This window comes from Platalea leucorodia, assembly GCF_965183815.1.
Source record: "Platalea leucorodia genome assembly, chromosome: 1".
Taxonomy (NCBI): domain Eukaryota; kingdom Metazoa; phylum Chordata; class Aves; order Pelecaniformes; family Threskiornithidae; genus Platalea; species Platalea leucorodia.
The window spans coordinates 114403859-114422372 of record NC_138823.1 but is presented as its reverse complement, the minus strand read 5'-3'; the positions used below and the strand labels follow the sequence as shown (position 1 = coordinate 114422372).

Genomic DNA, 18514 nt, shown 5'->3' with positions numbered 1-18514 from the left:
CTTTTCCACTGACGCAGCTCTAGGCGCTTGGTGCGCAGGTCACTTGTGTGACTTGTCTGGCACGTTTTAAATCTTTAACCCCCGCATTCATCAGATTAAGCTTTCACCTTGTTTTAAGTTAAATTCCTAGTCTTTCTCTTGGTGGATGGACCCAAAGGGAAATTTAAAAAAAAAAAAAAACCAAAACAACAAAACAAACCAGTCCCTAGCTTTTAAAAAGTTGCCCCTCCTCAGGATTTTCCTTTCCCTCGGACCAGACCTCGGACTCCTCCCGCCTCCCTCTCCCCGGTTGCTTCCCTGCCGCGGCCGGCTCCAGGCCCCACAAGCCTCGGGCGGCGTTTACTCAGGGGCCAGGCGAACCTCGCCTCTGAGGCGCCCGCGTTTTGGCTGAGGGACCTCTCCGCTGCCCGGTGCCTCAGCCCGCGGCGCGGCGGGAAGGCGGCGCTGGGGAGAGGAGCGGGGCGAGGCCGGGCGGAGCGGCGCCCGCAGCCGCTCCCCCCAGCAGAGGGCGCTGCGGGCGCGCGGCCGCCCCGCCCGCGCGTGCGCCGTCGGAAGGGGCGGAGCGGCCGCCCCTCCCTTGGCGCGCGGGCGCCGGGCGTAGGCGGGGGAAGCTCGGGGGAGAGGAACAGGAAACGGGGGCGGGGCGGGGCGCCGGGGGCGGGGCGCGGCGCCGGGGGCGGGGCCCGGCCCTTCCCGTCCCGTCCGAGCAGGCGCGGGAGCGGCGGGCAGGCGCGGCAGCGCGCGGCGCGTCCTAACGGCCGCCGAGCGGCGGTGATGCTGCGGGGGGTGAGGAGGCGGAGGGCAGCGCGCCTGCGCGCCTAGTGGCCGCCGCCTCCGCAGCCCGGGCGAGACCGGATCCTCCTCCCCCTCCTCCCCCGCTTCCCCGGCCCCCTCGCCCCCGGCCGCCCGCCCGCCCGCGCTTGGGACGCTGAGGCAGAAGAGGAAGCGGCGGTCGGAGGTTTGTCGGGGGGATGGCGAGGGGATGGCGGCGGCTCTCCCGCGCTCGCGTCCCGCCGCGCCGTGAGGCGGCGGCCACCCTCGTCTGGCGCGGCTGTCGGGCCGTTTCCCGTCTCCTCGGCGGCGGCGGCGCGGCGGGGCCGGAGCGGGGATAGGCCGCCCCTCGCTGCGAGGGGTCCTCGGCCCCGGCGGCGGGCGGCGCTCCTGCGGCGGGGAGGCCCGCGGGGGGCTCTGCGGCAGCCCGCCGCTCCCCCCCGCTCCCCCCCGCCTGGGTGCGGCTCCCGCCCGCCCCTTCCGCGACCTGCGGCCGCTCCCGCCCGGCAGCTGCGGCTCCCGGGCCCGCTGGACAGCGGCGGAGAGCCGCGGCGGGGGCAGCCCGCGGAGGAAGGCGAGGTGGCTGCTGGGGCCGGCTCCGCGCCCTTGGCCAGGGCCGGCTCCGGGCGCGGCGGAGCTCGGGGGAGCCGGGAGGGCAGCGCGCCGGGCGCTCAGCCGTGCGGGGCCGCCCCTGCCCCCGGAGCGCGGCGGGGCTGGCGTAGCAGGAAGGTGCCCCCTTCCCTGGGGCTGGCGGGGGGCTCCTCAGGGAAGCGGGAAAGGAATTGAAGCGACGGAGGGACGGGACGGCGCACCTGGGTCTCAGGAAGAGGAAAAATGCGTGTTTCCTTCCTCTCTCGTATCGTGTCGCCGCGCCCCGCAAGCAGCAGGGGACCGCAAGCCCAGGCCTGTAACGGGGTGGGCAGCAGGGCTTCCAGCGGTCAGTGCTCCTCTTCAGCCGAGCAGGTTGGGATGTTTGCAACTTCAGTGGGTTTGGTTTGGTTTGTGGTTTGGTGGTTTGTTTTTTTTTTGAGATGCTTGAAGAGGCAGACGCGATGAAGTCCTCTAGGAGAACAGCACTGTAGTAGCATTGCCGTTTCTTGTAATTGCCCACCTTTCCTGGCTGATATGCTTAGTTATGTTTGCGTATATAGTATTAGTATCTACAGCGACCAAGGGTGGGCTTCAGTGTTTATATGTGGATTTGAAGAGTCAAATTTCTTAGTGAACTTTTATAGACTAAATATATGCATGGTATAGCTTTGAAGTTAGCCATCTGCATGCCTAAGATTTTTCCAGTATTTACTATTATTTCTCTTATGAATGGGATAGATACCTGCTGCTTTTGAAATAACTTTAATTATGATGTAGAAATGGATTTGTGTTGTAGTTAGCATCTGCGTTTTCAGAGGTTTCCTTGCAAAGCCACAGCTTGGCTTTCTACATTACTTTGTGATCATAGTGGACCTGAAAGGCTGTGTGCTGTTGTGAGCTCACCCAGGGGTGTACCTACATGAATTTTGTTAAGATGATGTATTTAGGAGATCAATAAAATATGTGATCAACTTAGTTCAGTTTCCCAGAAATGTACCAGGAGAAATAGGTAATTTCTAATATTTAATATACTCAGATGTGTAAATCATGCAATCTCATGATCTGGGTGTAGGTGTCACACCTCTTTCCTAATTATTTTTGTGTGTGAAGTAAAAGGGTCCTGTTATACTTGGTGCTGTGTAACTAGCGTCTTGCAGGAACAGACCAAAGCTGAAGGAAGGATGTTGCTGCTTATTTAGTATTTTTTTTTTTACTACGTTTTGGACAGGTGGTTGTTGTTTGGGTTTGGTTTTGGGTTTGTTTTTTTTTTTGAGGCACGTTTTTTTGTTTTGGTCATGCGATTATGAAATGGACCAGAATTGGTGCAAATGGTAAAATTTCTCTTACTTAGTTTAGTGGCTGTTGCATTTTGAGAATAAATTTTATATGTGTGAATAAGGTATCCATTATAAGACTTTTAACCTTTCAGGAACTAACTCACGGTTAAGCTATATTAAGAAATTAGATTAATAATTAATCTAGAAATGCTTGAATTTATAGTTGAACATCATCATATCTCATAGTGAATATTTAAGGGAGTGATGTATACTTGTGAACTCGAATTTAAGTTGTTAAATAAAGCAGACTAGCTTCATTAACATACTAGAGTTCAAAGAAAAAAAACACTTTTCTGTACATACGTGATCTATGGCTGGATCTTACTGGAGACATCTATGGCCCACTTTTTTCAAAGGTTAATTTTCCAAAACAGGTCAAGTCTATCCACAAAACAGAAACGCCCTTGGGGATGGAAACTACCTGTGCTCAACGCAGAAGGCCAGTTGCCAAGTGAAGTTGTTGGTTTATCTTGTGCTGATTTTATTTCTGAGCAGGTATTTCCTTTAGTGTATAACTTCCTTTAGGAGCAGAAAAACAGGAAAGAAACTGGTAATGAGGAGCGCTTTGTGACCAAACATGTTGTTAGCATGGAGTCTGACACTTGTAGTCTCTAGCTTCTGCGTAGTTTCAGAAAGCTCACCTACTTCAAAGTTGTAACTCGCCTCCCAAGCATAATGTGTATGGAAAATACTGGTAGTTTCCAAGTGAATAGTAATTTTCAAGATGATAACGTTGTAGGAATAAATCTGTCCTTGTTTTTTGTGAAATTTCATGTTGTTGTCTTACTGGAATCTCCTTGATGTCCTCGGGTTTCTGGACTGCAGTGCTATCAAAGACACCTTTGATGGCTTTAGAAGAGAGGAAAACTTCCAAGTCTGGAACTGCTTCATCAATTACCTATTTCTTTTTTGCTGCCAAGGATGCAAATTTGATACATGACTCAAGAATCTCGAGCTTCCAACTCCTTTTTCTTCTTTCTTTCCTATCACTGAGATCTGTTGGCTGGGTGTATTGATTTACATAATTGATTTTAATCGTTTTTAGTACTTGTATTCCCCCTTGCTATTACTTTGTATCATCATTTTGAAACATGTTGACTTGTAACTCATCATATCTGTAATAGTAACAAAGTATTAAAGTGCCTGAGCTTTGTACTTTCATTGCTAGCTGGGAGGATTGCAGTCTCCGCACTGAACGCTTGTGTAGTTTGGCTTACGGTTGTTCGCTTCTTAATTCTGACACTTTATTATGTTAAAAATAGTGAATGACTCACTTCTTTAGACGTGTTTTTACTTGTGATTTGTATGAAGCTGCCCTTGGATGGAAATAGGAATTTGATCAAAAGTGCACAAAAGTAGTATTTAAAGCTTTTTTAAAATTAGTTAAAACTATATTAAATAAGTTGACTGTCCAGGGAAATAAGTTTTGATTGTTGTTGTTTGTTTGTTTTTTTCTTCCAAACATACAGGTTTATTGAAGTGTGAATTGTAGTTAGTGAAGTTTGAATTCAAGAGGTATTTAGATGGCTGAAGATGCAGATAGGCACCTCTGGGACTTCCATAGATCTTTGAATGTTTCCCAGAATTTTATTGGAAGTTAGGCATCTAATCTGGCAGACTTCTTAATGGGATTTTCAGAAGAACTTATTTATTTTCCCAGTATCAAAATACATAAGAAACCTGAAAGAATTTGCATATTTATATATCTGTTTTGGCCTTCTTACAGTTTGGAAAAAATAAAGTGAGTTTTGTTTTGAATTAGTCCAGTTGAAGAATGATATCTCTATATCTTATACTTTTCCCTACTAATTAAATTGAAAATAGTCAAGATACTTACTCCATGTTATACATTGAAGTATAGAGTTAACACTTCCATGTGTGTAGTGCAGTATCTCTGTTTATCAATCTTTGCCTGACCTCAGAAGATAAAACAGGTTCAAGGAAGGCAATTAATAGCCTGTCCCATAACTCATTAACATTTGATGACTAATTTTTGGAATGGTCTCATTCAAATTTGAAGTACATGAACAAGTGTTAAAAGCCACCTCATTAAAATTACTTAAGTTAAAAGGAGTAATTACTTAAAAACAAACCCTCTTATCAGCCTCTTACTTCGTGTTGCTCTCCAGCTTGACAGGGAGTTACGTTTGATCACCCAGCAATAATTTGGTTTAGTTTGCAATCCAGTACCACTGTGGCCTTCCAGCAGCTACCTACCGGTCCTGTTTTAGATAGCTGGCTTCCAAGAAGTTACCCAGAACAAAATGGTCGTTCCAGTGACATTGTTGAAGGGGAAAGTCTTATTCCTAGAACTTGTATTCAAGGATTATTTTTATTCTATCAGTTTCAGTTCAGGATATTAAGCTAACTTCAGCCGTAGAGCCTTTCATCCATAAATCAGAAATGTTCACCGCTGTGTAGTTATGAGAACTACAGGAGGCGTAGTGCATCCGTAGACATCTTTTCCAGTTCATAGTTTTTCAGTTAGCTGAGATGTAAGAGCTGTGTGCCAACCAAGCACAGTGCGGTGAGAGAGATGTTAGGTGGGGACTGGGGAGAACCGAGTCTCTTACAGTTCTCCTTTGGAAAGTATGTGGCTTTCAACAAGCTGATTCTTATTTCAGTGCCTCGGTTTTTCAGCCTCTAAAGTGAGGAGAGTATCTCCTTTGAAATTGTCTTGAACTCTTCAGAGAGGTGCGAGAGAAGTAGGTAGTCATGGATGACTTTCCAGGCACAAAATGATGTTCCTACACCAGTTATCCTCATGTTTTGAACAGATTTACTTCTCTTGGGCAAATGACAATATAAATAATGGTAATTTTAGACCAGAAATTCAGAGATCCTTGATGTATTTATTGTTCTCCTAAGAAGTATTTAGCATGGTTCCCATACAAGGGAATGGGATGCGACTCCTGACTTTGTGACAAATGCAAAATTTTGTTCTTTAGCAAATGGTTATCATTGGCAGCTAAACACAGTATGGATGTGGAAAACAGGAATCGTGTACGTAGCATGTTCCTACGATGCGCGCCTCCCTGGAGCACATCATGGAAATGAGAGGGTTTCAGATCAGCTGTAAACAGAGGACTCCAGCTTTGTAAGTTTACAGTTCAAAGGTGGTTCACATCACATAAATGTTCTGCAACAAGACTCCTGTCATCTCCTCAATCTTTTCTGCTACCGGGGTCATACTCAAATGTTCCAGCTATTTATAGTAATTAATTTCACAGTTTCAACTTGTCTTCTGTTGGACAGGTCTGCTTTTTCACTTATCGACTGTCAGCCGCGTGCTGCCAAAAATGTCTTTAATCTTACTAGCAGGTGTATATCAGTTTCTCCATGGCATCCTTGACTGATTCTGTTACCTAATGACTAAAACAGTGCATATTAGTTTTGCTCTTTTTTTCTGTTTTTGAAGATTTATATTCTTTAAAATTACGTCAGAATAGGAAGTTATGATATCGATGACTTCTTTTGCTACAGCTTAGTGCTACTGGTGCTCTGCCTGAACAGAGCTTAGTCCACCAGCTTGTATTGTTCTTGAAACTTTACTCCTAAGCCAGGAAAAACAATGCTGTAGAGAGACCTGGGATACCAGTAGAGCCACGAGCTATTTATTTCTGTGGGCCTAACATGCTTAGGAAGTCCGTGTGTCTCTGTAGCCAGTTAAAGTTCAGTGCAAAATCTGTCAATGGATTAGGTTGCATGTTAAGCTGTTATCAGATAACCAGGACAGTGGTCAGTGGTGCAGAGATAGGATGCATACTAATTTGGTGCAAAGAAGCTGTGACTTGAAGCAGAAGGTCATTGCTTTAGATGAGCAGTATCTTTGTATATCCTCCATATACTTGTGGTTTAGTGACTTCAGTCGTTAACTGCACCTGAAACTTGAAGGTCTGAAGTCAGGACTTATCCTAATATCTGTTATTAAACCAGATAGTAGTCTCTCCTTCTTCCTCCCCCAAATATTAACACATTTTCTCTTTTTCTTAATTAACTGGCTTCACCTGAACAGTGGGTTTGACTGTTTTGACTGTTTTCCAGCTAAACAACCAGTGAAAACAAAGAGTTTGAGATTCCTGTTTGCGTATATTTCTTCGCTGGAAAAGGAAAAGATCAGTGACACTAAATTAGTAGTAATTAAAGTGGCATTAATTAAGCATATCTGTTTCAAGTGAGTGGATGTTAAAAGACAGCTGTCTTTGAATTCTATTACAGACAGGGCCCTGTTGAAATAACAGATCTTTGATACGACTGGCAGGTATTGCTACAGCCTTCACCTTACACTAAATCGTGTATTTTTGTATGGAATTTAAAGTATGTTGTTTCGAGTAAGGTATTTCTGCATTCACCATTCATCATCAACTGTAACAGTGATGTCTTAGACATTAGACAAACATGTCCGTGGTTATTTCTTGATTTTGGAATGTGAAAGAACAGTGCAAGATTAAATAAATCTGGAAGTATTTGATAGATGTGGTACTCTGGTGTCCTTTACAATGGTGATTTTACTGTCACAACTATCCCATTCTTAATTATGTTTCTGTGTTCACATGGAAGATAAGATAAAACCTGACCCGATTTTTAAGAGGAGGAGAAATGTCCAAACAAGAAAACAGACTTTGGTAGCCTGTGGTCATTGCTTTATAACCACTCCAAGTGTTTTGAACCCTGCTGTTCCAGCATCCCTTTGCTCCTATTATCCCCTTATTTTTCTTTTCTCCTGTCTGCAGCAGTCATGCTTAACTGGCTGTATGGAAATGACTCAGAAGGAAAAAAATGGAATGTGAAATGTTAATAGGCGAAGCCCTTCTGCACAGAGAAGATGAATCAAATGAGTGTTGGGAATATAGGTTGTCAGGATTTTTTAATCCTTAGCTCAGGTTCTGCTTGTTCTCTAGTAGAATGCTGAAGGTGAAATAAATGGGTGGTTGATGATGTTGAGAGTTGAGTTGGAAAATGATGGAATGTTGAAGAAACTGTATTTACATTTTTAGTGGTCTGGTATTGATAAGCTTTAAGTAGACAAAAACACAGAAGAAGAAAAAGTAGCTGTTTAATATGGAAATGAAAAAAATGTGGTTATCTTATCAATGGTTGAAGGAAATGCACAGGTGTACTCAGTGGGAAAACCAGGTAATTCTTGGAAGAGGAATAAAGTCTTACTGAACCTCGTTTTAACTCTCCAGCCTTAGAAGCTGTGTTGATGAAATAAATTATCTTAATTCATGAGTCTAGGTCTTGAGGAGAATTAATGTACAAACTCTTCTGCTTTTCATTTCTCTTCGATACTTTTGTTGTTTAACTTTTTTTCAACAAGAGTTTTTGTGCAAGTAATTAAGTACTAATTTAAAAATAAGTTTGTTGGGCAATTACTTTTAAGGGATGACTATGAAAGGCTTTTGAAAAAGTGCTAATGTGTAAATTAATTTTATTTTCCTGCTTTCAGTCACTCAAGTGCAGCCACTGATCACGAGATGGTACCACGAAATCTACCTCAGACTTTGCTTTTGCTCATTCATTTGCTGCATCACAGATCTCAACAGGAGCTCTGCAGACACTCTTGAAAGTCGCCGAACAGATTGTGACATCAAGTCAAAGCATGATGACCTAATAGTAGGTCAAATTCTGAAACACTGATTCAGCAGTCCAAGATAACACTGCCTTTTTTTATCAGTATCACTTCTGAAGGCTACAGACCTCCTGCCGTTTCTTCCCTGCTTACTTCAGAAACATTCAACTGACCTTTCTCTGGCGAAAAGATCTTGACTTTTCTCTCTGGTCCTGGAAATATTAATGGAATACAGTCATGTCTACCCAGGACGAGAGGCAGATAAACACCGAGTATGCTGTATCCTTGCTGGAGCAGTTGAAATTCTTTTATGAACAGCAGTTACTAACTGACATAGTGTTGATTGTTGAGGGCACTGAATTCCCCTGCCATAAGATGGTTCTTGCAACGTGCAGCTCCTATTTCAGGTAAGTATTCAAAGCAGGATCTGTTAATTCTAGAAAATCTATGATACCTGTTTTTGAGTGTAATATTACTTAATTGTTTAACAATAACGTGTTGCAGAGAGTTTTAAAGATCAGTGAACTAAGTAAAAAGCTTAAATATCGTGACTTGCCAACACCAAAAGAGTAAAATACATTTTTCAACATCTTGTGAGTTACTCTGGATAGGTATTTTAGTTTTTACAATAAGTGTGTGTGTGTGGGAAATCACACTTGTGATGGTGCATTTTCCTTAGGGAGTTAATCAAGTCTGAATAATTAGTAAATTTCTTATTCTTCATACTTAATCTTTAAATATTTAATCTTTTTTTATTTCCCAAGGTAGGGTAACAAGGGATTATTGAGACTTGGCTATGGGAGTTCCGTTGTCATGTTTATTAGCTGTTGTTTCTTAGCAGAAGACTCTGGTAAAAGTAGGGATTGCTGTGCTTTGTTTTCTGGATCATTTGGTTTTCTCTGCTCAGCAAAGAAGCCAGAAACTCTTCCCTTGCCTGAGAGTCTTGCTGCAATGCAACAGGTTTTTTTGTGGGTGGGTGGTTTGGTTTTGCTTCCCAACTCCCCCCCCCCCCCCCCCAAGATGCTGTTGCAATTTTTAATTCAGTAACTCCTGCTTCCTGGGTGTCCCATTTTTTGTCTTTTGAAAAGTTTTTATTAATAAAAAGATATGTCGAGTGCTGCTACTTCTTGCCGATACCTTCATAGTAAGTCCTAGAAGATGAGGCACCATGAATTTTCTGCAGTGATTAATCATTTTTTTTGTTGGCAACACAGTATAATTACTCTGCCTGTCTGGAAGGAATTTTGAAGCTTGAGAGTAGTCTTGGTGACATCCATGCATGTTTTACCTTCCTGATGCATCGTGGAGGGTTTACAACTTTTCTTTCCTGTTTAATCAAGGGAAGGTTTGCAAATTCTGTTTTCTTGTTGAGATGGGCTCACTATACAGAACATTTCTAAAGTGTTTTTTGTGTTTTGTCTGCTTTCTTGTATAGAATATAGAGAATAACTTCTAATGCAGGGAACTATTTGAGGACTAATTTTTCACATAAGTTTTTGCTGCTGCTGGTTTTTGTGTTAATTTTTTCATCTCAGATGAGTCTGGTATGATATTTAGCAACAAGTATTTCGTGATCACTAGATAATGATTATTGCCGTTGTCTTCTGCAGATGACATAGTTCCAACAGTCTATAAAATAACAGCCAGTGGAAATGTGGCCAGATTTAATGTGGGTGGCTAATCATAACGTTGGAAAGCTGTCACGAGTCCACGCAGTGTGCTGCATTAGAATATGCAGTCAGATCTCTTATTCATATGTGTTTGTTTATTATTTATGGAGTGAGGTTTTGGCACTGGTTGAAAGAAGTATCAGGCTTGTGGTTTTGTCATGTTCTGTTTTTCTTCTGTGCTTTGGTTTACAAAAGATGCTCAGCTTCCTAAATTTAGCTATATTATGAAAAATTGATAGTCCTGAAGGAGGCTGTGGGGAGGGGCGGGGGGGAGAACAGAAAAGCATCTCTTAGCATGATCCAGCCACCGTGTACAACTGCAGCCAGCTTACCTTCCGTCTTTATGCTTGAACGCTGTGCTGCGGCAGCCCAGCTCCAGCACAGGCCGCTCAGCGGTGCGTAAGCATGCACTAGAGCCAGATTCTCTAACAGCTACCTCTTCCTTTCTGCGAAGAGGAGTCTCTGCTGGCACTCCTGCTGTCTTGCTTACCTCTAAAAAGCTGCACGGCAAGTTGATAACTCACTTGGGCAGTCAGTGATCCCTCCTAAAACGCACGTTGCCCTGAGTTAAGGAGCTTAGAAGAAGACAGAGAGATGGGGATGGGGCAGGAGGGAGCGGTGGTGGGGCACTGCCTTTGTATCGGATGCTTCCTGGAATGGCTTTGCTTAGGGCATGTATCTCCATGTCCCCTTCACCTCTCCAGCTGGAGGCAGGACTGTAGGATGCACCCAGCGTCCCTTCTAACTTGTCTCGTACATGGTTTCCTAAAAAGCCCCAAATAAATATAAAGAGCCTTGAGCTGAATTTTCAATACAACCATAAATACCAAACCTGAATTAATATAAAGCTCTTAAAATCATTGTTCCCCATTAAATTGCCTTTCTACTTTTTCAGGAAGGTGCAACAGAAATACTTACGCATTTCCCTCCCCGCCCCGATCCAGTCTGATAGTGTTTTTCCGTCATTGATTTCTGTCTACAAACTTGAAGTTTACTGCATGTTATTAGGAATAGTATATAAGAAACACTTCATGGAGTGCTAGCGTTTCCTCCTTTTTCTGAGCTAACTTTCTCCTCTGCCCAGAGGAGCATGCTTTTAGATATGACTTAGCTCAGTGCAGTGCATAAATCTGCTGCTTTTGCGTTAGAGTCTAAAATCTACCTGTATATGTTTCAACAGTATTTTCTGGAGGATGTTTCTTCCCTCTTATCACCTGATACAGAAAAGGTTTTAAATTTCATCATTAAAACTCTAAAATCATTGAGTTCTCTGCTGATTAAGACAAAAGAGTTTGCTTAAGTATAAAATATTTCTACAGAAGGCACTGATGGTAGTTATTGAATGTTCTGTACAAGTGCTTTATCTTAAATACGAGATGGTAGCCTAAGGTAAATACTAAACACCTGTAAACAGGCAACCAAAAAGACTGTTCAGCTTTTGGAGTGTAATCACTGCAGGCTTACGGGTGATAAGTGAATTTAAGATTACTGTACTTACTGTTGGTCTTTGTCTTAATATGTGTATTTCTCTGCAGAGCCATGTTCATGAGTGGGCTAAGTGAAAGTAAACAAACACACGTACACCTGAGGAATGTGGATGCAGCCACTTTACAAATTATCATAACTTATGCATACACGGGTAACTTGGCAATAAGCGACAGCACGGTAGAACAGCTTTATGAAACTGCCTGCTTCTTACAGGTAGGAATGTTTTATTTTGAGTTTGAAATAACTGCTTCTAATCTCTGAACCATTTTTTTCATTATCTTGTTAAATAGGCTTTTCTGTTCAGTCATTTCAAAATACTCTTGCTCAGTTTGCTCAGTATAGACAGCCGTTGCTTGCCAGGTAAGTTTCATGTAACCAGCTCTCCTTCCCTTATGGACACTATGGAGGGTGGAAGTAAAACAGTGCCCTTCTAATATTTAGATAATTAGTTTCTCAAGCTGACATAATCATGTGATGTACTTGATCTGTATGAATCGGTTGAGTAAGTCACTGCTGTCTTTTTGTGTATCATCTGTAGCATTCCAGGCCTAAACTCTGGTGTTCAGCACTAAATGCAGGTAGCTTTACCTGCTGCTGGTATGTGAAGGAATAGATTGTATGCAGCAATACTGAGCGTGTTTCTTTTTTGCGTTACAGGTAGATGATGTGTTACAACGGTGTAGAGAATACTTAATCAAAAAAATCAACGCAGAAAATTGTGTGCGTCTATTAAGTTTTGCTGATCTCTTTAGCTGTGAAGAGTTAAAACAGAGCGCTAAAAGAATGGTAGAGCACAAGTTCACAGCTGTGTACCACCAGGAGGCTTTCATGCAACTGTCACATGACCTACTGATAGATATTTTAAGCAGTGACAATTTAAATGTGGAGAAGGAGGAGACAGTTCGTGAAGCTGCTATGTTATGGCTGGAGTACAACACAGAATCACGATCGCAGTATTTGTCCTCTGTTCTTAGCCAAATCCGAATCGATGCACTTTCAGAAGTCACACAGAGAGCCTGGTTTCAAGGCTTGCCACCCAACGATAAATCAGTGGTGGTGCAAGGACTGTACAAATCGATGCCCAAGTTCTTCAAGCCCAGACTTGGTATGACAAAAGAGGAGATGATGATATTCATTGAAGCTGCTGCTGAAAACCCTGGTAGTCTTTATTCTTCTGTCTGTTACAGCCCCCAGGCAGAAAAAGTTTACAAACTCTGCAACCCTCCTGCTGACTTGCATAAGGTTGGGACACTTGTAACTCCCGATAATGACATCTATATCGCAGGTGGGCAAGTTCCTCTGAAAAACACAAAAACCAATCATAGTAAAAGCAGCAAACTCCAGGCTGCCTTCAGAACTGTGAATTGCTTTTACTGGTTTGATGCACAGCAAAACACTTGGTTTCCAAAGACCCCGATGCTCTTTGTTCGTATAAAGCCATCCCTGGTCTGCTGTGAAGGATACATCTATGCAATTGGGGGCGACAGTGTTGGTGGAGAGCTCAACAGGAGAACCGTGGAGAGATACGATACCGAGAAAGATGAGTGGACCATGGTAAGCCCGTTGCCCTGCGCGTGGCAATGGAGCACAGCAGTAGCGGTTCACAACTGCATTTACGTAATGGCACACAACTTGATGTACTGTTATTTTCCCAGGTCGGATGCTTGGGTAGAAATGGCTATGCGACAAACAAGTAGATGTTTTGCTTCAGCCGCTGCGTTTGGTGATAAAATATTCTATATTGGAGGACTGCATATTGCCAGCAACTCTGGTGTAAGGCTCCCAAGCAGTACTGTTGATGGGTCTTCCGTAACTGTGGAAATCTATGATGTGAATAAAAACGAATGGAGAATGGCAGCCAACATCCCTGCCAAGCGGTACTCTGACCCGTGCGTTAGAGCCGTCGTCATCTCTAATTCTTTATGCGTCTTTATACGAGAAACCCACATGAACGAGAGAGCGAAGTATGCCACCTATCAGTACGACCTGGAACTCGATCGCTGGTTTCTAAGACAGCATATATCGGAACGCGTGCTGTGGGACTTGGGGAAAGACTTCCGGTGCACTGTAGGAAAGCTGTATCCATCTTGCCTTGAAGAGTCCCCGTGGAAGCCTCCAACGTATCTCTTCTCACCCGATGGAGCTGATGAATTTGAGCTGGATGGGGAGATGGTTACTTTACCACCTGTATAGCTCCCAAATTAGACTGCACAACTGATTCTGTGCTCAGTTATCTTGAAATAAATGGTTGTGAAAGAACAGGTCTGGAAACAGAAATGTCAAGCCTGTCTTTCATGAGTTGTATTTTTATGCCCTACCTAACACTTGCCGCCGTTCAGTATGAATCAGTGAAATGAGCAGATACACTTCCATAACCTGAAATACTATTATCTGATAATTGAGAAACGTATATGTATATCATGAGCTTAAGCATCTGACTTGTCTAAAGAATTAATTTCTAGTTCTATGAAGTCTTGGTTCAGGAAAATTAGCTTCAGAAAAAAAGTAGTTGCTGTTTCTAGGATGATGTCACAACTCTCTTGAAAGTATCTTCCAGTTATATTTGAACTACTTCTGGCTACTCTACTTAAGTTCTAGTTCTATAATTGTCAGTGTGGCCTAATTAAAGGACTGTGCTGCACTCACTTAATACTAATATCCATGTTGGTATAGTAATGCCATTAAAAGAAAAAGAAACAAATCCCATGGATCTACCTGTGGTAGGAAGGGTAGATCTTCCATTGTATGGTAACATGCAGGGCAAAATGACTGCAGGTTCAGTCAAGCTGTATTATTTAGGTGCATGTATTCTATTTTCACTAACTTATACCTGTCTCTTTAGAATACAGGTCTTCCAAGCAGCTGGTAGTTTACCAGGTGTGGACTTAAGTTGCTGGGCTTGCAATAGGAATTGTCAGCCCTCATAGTGCGGGTCTATGTGGAGCTTTAATCAGTAAATGCCTCCACATTCTGTATTACAGTAACATTGGCTCATGTATATTACTTCCTGCTGCTGATGTATTTTTCCATTGTAAAGCAAAGTTCTAGTGTGGATTAACCAGGTCTTTATTTTCTGTTAATTTAATAACAAGCATTACTGTAGTGTGATTGTGTATAGATATCCCTTAGCTATCAGGTTTTTTACTTTGGGGGGGGGCAAACCGTTCAGGAATATCCTGTGCTCTGCGTGCAGGGGAGCAGATGCCTAGTGCTGCTCCGGCATTAATCCCAGGAACCACTAGCAGTAGCGGGGTGCCGCCAATCTAACATGAACACAGGTGCTTCATGACAAACCTTACTAGCATGTTCAGCTGCATCATGTTCTGGCACTGTATTTTGAATGACATTAATTTATTAAAAAAGACTGAATCCAGCAAGTTTGAGTGTGCTTTCTGGTTGAAGCAGGTACAGTTATGACACCCTCCCACCACACGCACGCTTCTAGCAAGTAGTTTGTGGAGGGCGACTTGAAATAGTTAAGCTGTGAAAAGCTTGGAGACACGTACGTTCTTGGAGACATGTACGTTAGTTGGCTGTGTTTACTGGCCAGTGAAACCTGGAAATGAGGTATGGAAGTCAAACCAAGGATTATATGGAACTTGAATCCCTCGCTATGACACTTGTAAATCGGCATTTCTCTCATCATGGGACAAATTCTGCTTTACTGAAAGTGAAGAACAGGCAGTAAGGAGGTAATGATGTATCTTTCCATCAGTCTTTAATATCAAGAGCAACTTCATTTACTCCATTGTCCAGAGCGTCACTGCCTTTTCCTTAGTTCTGCTTTTTACTCCCATAAATGCAATTACAGCTTTCAACAAAGACGACACCTCTACCTTTTTGTGGCTAGGTCTGAAGTGGATTTACAAAGTTTTGTCTTGTACCATTATTAAAGGTTGTGACTGGAAAAGGAACTTTAGATAAACCTGCCTGATACAAAACTCTTCCTAAAGCTTTGGCATTTTGTACCATGTAAGGCTTCATGGGACCCAGGATAATGATGGCTCCAAGAGAAAGAGGCAAGCTACTAATTTTTTTATGAAGGTGACATAACATGTTTGCATTTACCATTACATCAACTTTTTTTTTTTTTTTCTCCAAAGGCCTGAATTGCTTAGATAAGAGGGCAGAAGTGACTCAGGGGATGCTGCTGATAGGTCTGTTGATATTGCTTTCATGTAGTCCAGGACATGCAGTTCCGAGCCTGTTCGAGGGCGTATACATTAAAAGAAAAACAGTGATACTACTTAATAATGCAATTTGGAGAATCGCATATCTCTGGCAAAAATCTGAGTGGTATCCTAGTAACCCCAGCCTGAACGGACTGCTCAGTCCTGTGGGGCGTTCTCGCTTTAGCCTGCTGTATCAGGCTGCACTAGGCTTTTGTTCTTCAACTGTAGGTCGTCTACAGCTAGCGAAGGAGCACACTGGGTTTGTTCAGTTACTGAGAACTTTCAACTTGAGTTTAAAACCTTATGCATAGTTTCTTACCAAAGGGGGAAAAAAAAGGTAAATTTGCATAGGAAATACGTGACTAAATGGCAGTGGCTGTAGGTCACAGTTGCCTCACAAAACCTGGAAGAACTGTCCTCGATTTTATTTTTAAAATACAGATGGTCTACATGACTTCCTGCTAGTCTGCATTTTTAATATATTATTTTTATATTGTGTCTAGATATCAAATTTTTTATATTTTATGTGGTCTAAGAAGATGTAGTACCTTATTTAAAATTAATTTACTATTAATAACACAGTACTTAAAGACTAGTCCAGTGTTGAACAGTTCTCTAGTGACTTTGTAGACATACTTACTATTAGTTCACTCACTTACACAACAAGTTGCTGCAGTCAGTATTCAAGCCCAAAGGAAAACACAGCTGGCAAATGCTATTCTCCAGTCTAAATTCTTTCCTTGCATAATTTGAAAAGGAAACTGTGCAGGCAAAGCGTTGTCATGTGCCTGGAAATGGTCACTAGTGGTACAATTAGAGAGAGACTTCTGTGGGAACAAAGACAACAGCCGAAAGAAATGCAGTTCTCATTTCATAAATAGAGCAAATATGATTAAAGCCTTCGCAGAGTTCTGAACTAGGATCTTACTGCAAAACTTCAGCCTAATACCAGCCTATGATGCAACCTGTACTTGGCTTTGATGTACACTTACATACAAGGTTCAGTGAATCAACTTTGTATGTCCTCAAGCTTTGCTTACATTTGCCAAAGTTCGCTTCTTTTCTGGTAGAACTACTTTAAGTTAGCCCTGCGTACTTTCAGTTCCCCCTAGCTGAAGTAATAACAAGCAGCGATCTGGCTGCTGCTCATTTTTAATGCATCCACTCAGTTTTGCAGTTGTTTAAATACATACTTAATGGCAAGCTTCATTTTTGGTCTAAGGGGACCAGTCAGATCTAGGGCAGTGAATTGTGCCAAGCTTTACAGAGAACAGGATCAGATGGATAGTTAATTTTGGGGGAAAATAATATGATAAAATTCTAAAGATTATTTTTCTAAGATTTAAAGCACTGCCTGGATTAAAGCACTGCTTTTCACAACATTTCTCATTTCACTTCTCAATGCTTCTGCTAAGATGTGGCGCTAGCATCTGCCACGCTGCAGTACAGTTGACAAACACCTGTAGACAAACCTGCAGACCACTGAATTTACTAGCAGGCTGGTGTTTTTCCTCCTGTTTCCCATTTACAGCTACTTTCAAATTGTTTTCTCTTTTTGGATCTGGATTCCTACGTGAAAGGAGCTTTAATTTAGGCAGACTCTGAAGAAAGACACCCTTAAAACCAGTTTCTTTCCACAGTATGCTCAACGTTAGCCAGACAGTTCTGTTTAGTTCCACTCCAGAACTATTTAAAACATCTCCCTCCTACAACATTTACCACGAGCACAATTCAGCAAGGCAGAGTTCTTACTCATAGAGCTTAGAGCCCGGAGGAGGAGTCCCAGCAGAGGGAGTAAAACGCAGGGATCGCTCACGATGCTGGGAGGCAGTCTATATGAAATCTGTACATCTTCACACCCCTCCCAACTTCCAGTATGGAAGAGGTTGGTGAACAGCCTGAAGCAGCAGGTGGGAGCAAGGCCTGCGTCAGTACTGAGTGACAGAAACTTTGACACAGAAGAAAGGACCAACAGAGAAGATGGGACACGCGTAGAGGTGAAACAGCGTCGTAGATGGACCTCTCTGTGTCTGCTTTTCTCCCCTCCTGCTCTGAAAACATACAGCTCTTTTGGGGCCTGGTCCAACTCATGCAATGAGATACCTTCGTTTCAGCACAGAAAGGGTTTAAGCATTGTACATACACCATTGCTGAAGTGCTGAAGTATGACTGGTCACCTGAAGCATTATATGACTTCATCTCTTAAAATAGTAAACTGTACTGAATACATACATGCGCTCTTGGGCACCTCTGCTGCATTAATATGACCAAAGAGCCAGTAAACAGGACAATAAAACGTACTAAAAAGGTAGTGATGTAACATAGACCTTAAAGTCTATTCAGATTATGTGCTAAACATCAAGCTAAATCTGGTTGCTGAGATTTTATTTAGAGTGCAAGAGGTATGGCTAGCTAATTTAACTCTGAGCACATGTGTTTATTGAGGAGGGAAAAAAAAATTAAACAAGTTTCACAATTTGAGTGGACACACTCTTCAGCCAGCTCTTTGGCACAGCATTACACACATCAAAATACATACACACACAATTTATTAAGAGCAGCAAAGGTCAATAACCACAGGTCGTACTAGGCAATACCTTAAGCTCAGTGTTACTTTTTGCCACTTTCTGGTATGCCTGAACTTTTAAATTCTCCACCGTGTTTCTGTGTGCACTTTATAGTCTCTGAATTGAGAGATGAAAGACCAACTGAGTTTGCTTCTTCAGTATTTTCCATCTGTTTCATATAGTACGCAAGTGATGTTATTCCCCATATGGTTTTCAAGACAACGAAATACCTCTACGTCTGCCTTCCCTTTAGATAACTCTTCTTCCTTCAGTCTAAACATTCTTACTTGATTTTCTTCGTGCTCACCTGATCTAGAAAGCAGTGCTGCTTTCTTGGTGATCTAAA

The 18514-nt window shown here is 42.7% G+C and overlaps 2 protein-coding genes across 6 annotated transcripts in view; one reads left to right on the top strand and one right to left on the bottom strand.

Moving 5' to 3' along the window:
• The first annotated feature begins 817 nt into the window (after positions 1-817).
• KBTBD2 (kelch repeat and BTB domain containing 2) lies at positions 818-14944 on the top strand. 3 transcript variants are annotated; one of them, XM_082317832.1, is made up of 5 exons: positions 1350-1734; positions 3074-5796; positions 8149-8678; positions 11477-11642; positions 12087-14944. In XM_082317832.1, the coding sequence occupies exons 3-5, from the start codon at positions 8509-8511 to the stop codon at positions 13620-13622; spliced, it is 1872 nt and encodes a 623-aa protein (XP_082173958.1). In that variant the 5' UTR covers positions 1350-1734; positions 3074-5796; positions 8149-8508; the 3' UTR covers positions 13623-14944. The 3 variants fall into 3 exon arrangements, with proteins under 3 accessions (XP_082173956.1, XP_082173958.1, XP_082173957.1); XM_082317830.1 differs by lacking the exons at positions 1350-1734; positions 3074-5796 and adding an exon at positions 818-958; XM_082317831.1 differs by lacking the exon at positions 3074-5796.
• Positions 14945-16170: 1226 nt separating this feature from the next.
• AVL9 (AVL9 cell migration associated) overlaps positions 16171-18514 on the bottom strand; it is a 43308-nt gene continuing 40964 nt past the window's right edge. Inside the window, exons 17-18 of one of the 3 annotated variants that reach the window (XR_014228844.1) lie at positions 17354-18509; positions 16171-16428 (exon numbers count right to left, since the gene is read on the bottom strand). The gene's annotated coding sequence lies outside the window, so the exon portion shown is untranslated. The other 2 variants (XR_014228845.1, XR_014228846.1) reach the window with 2 other exon arrangements.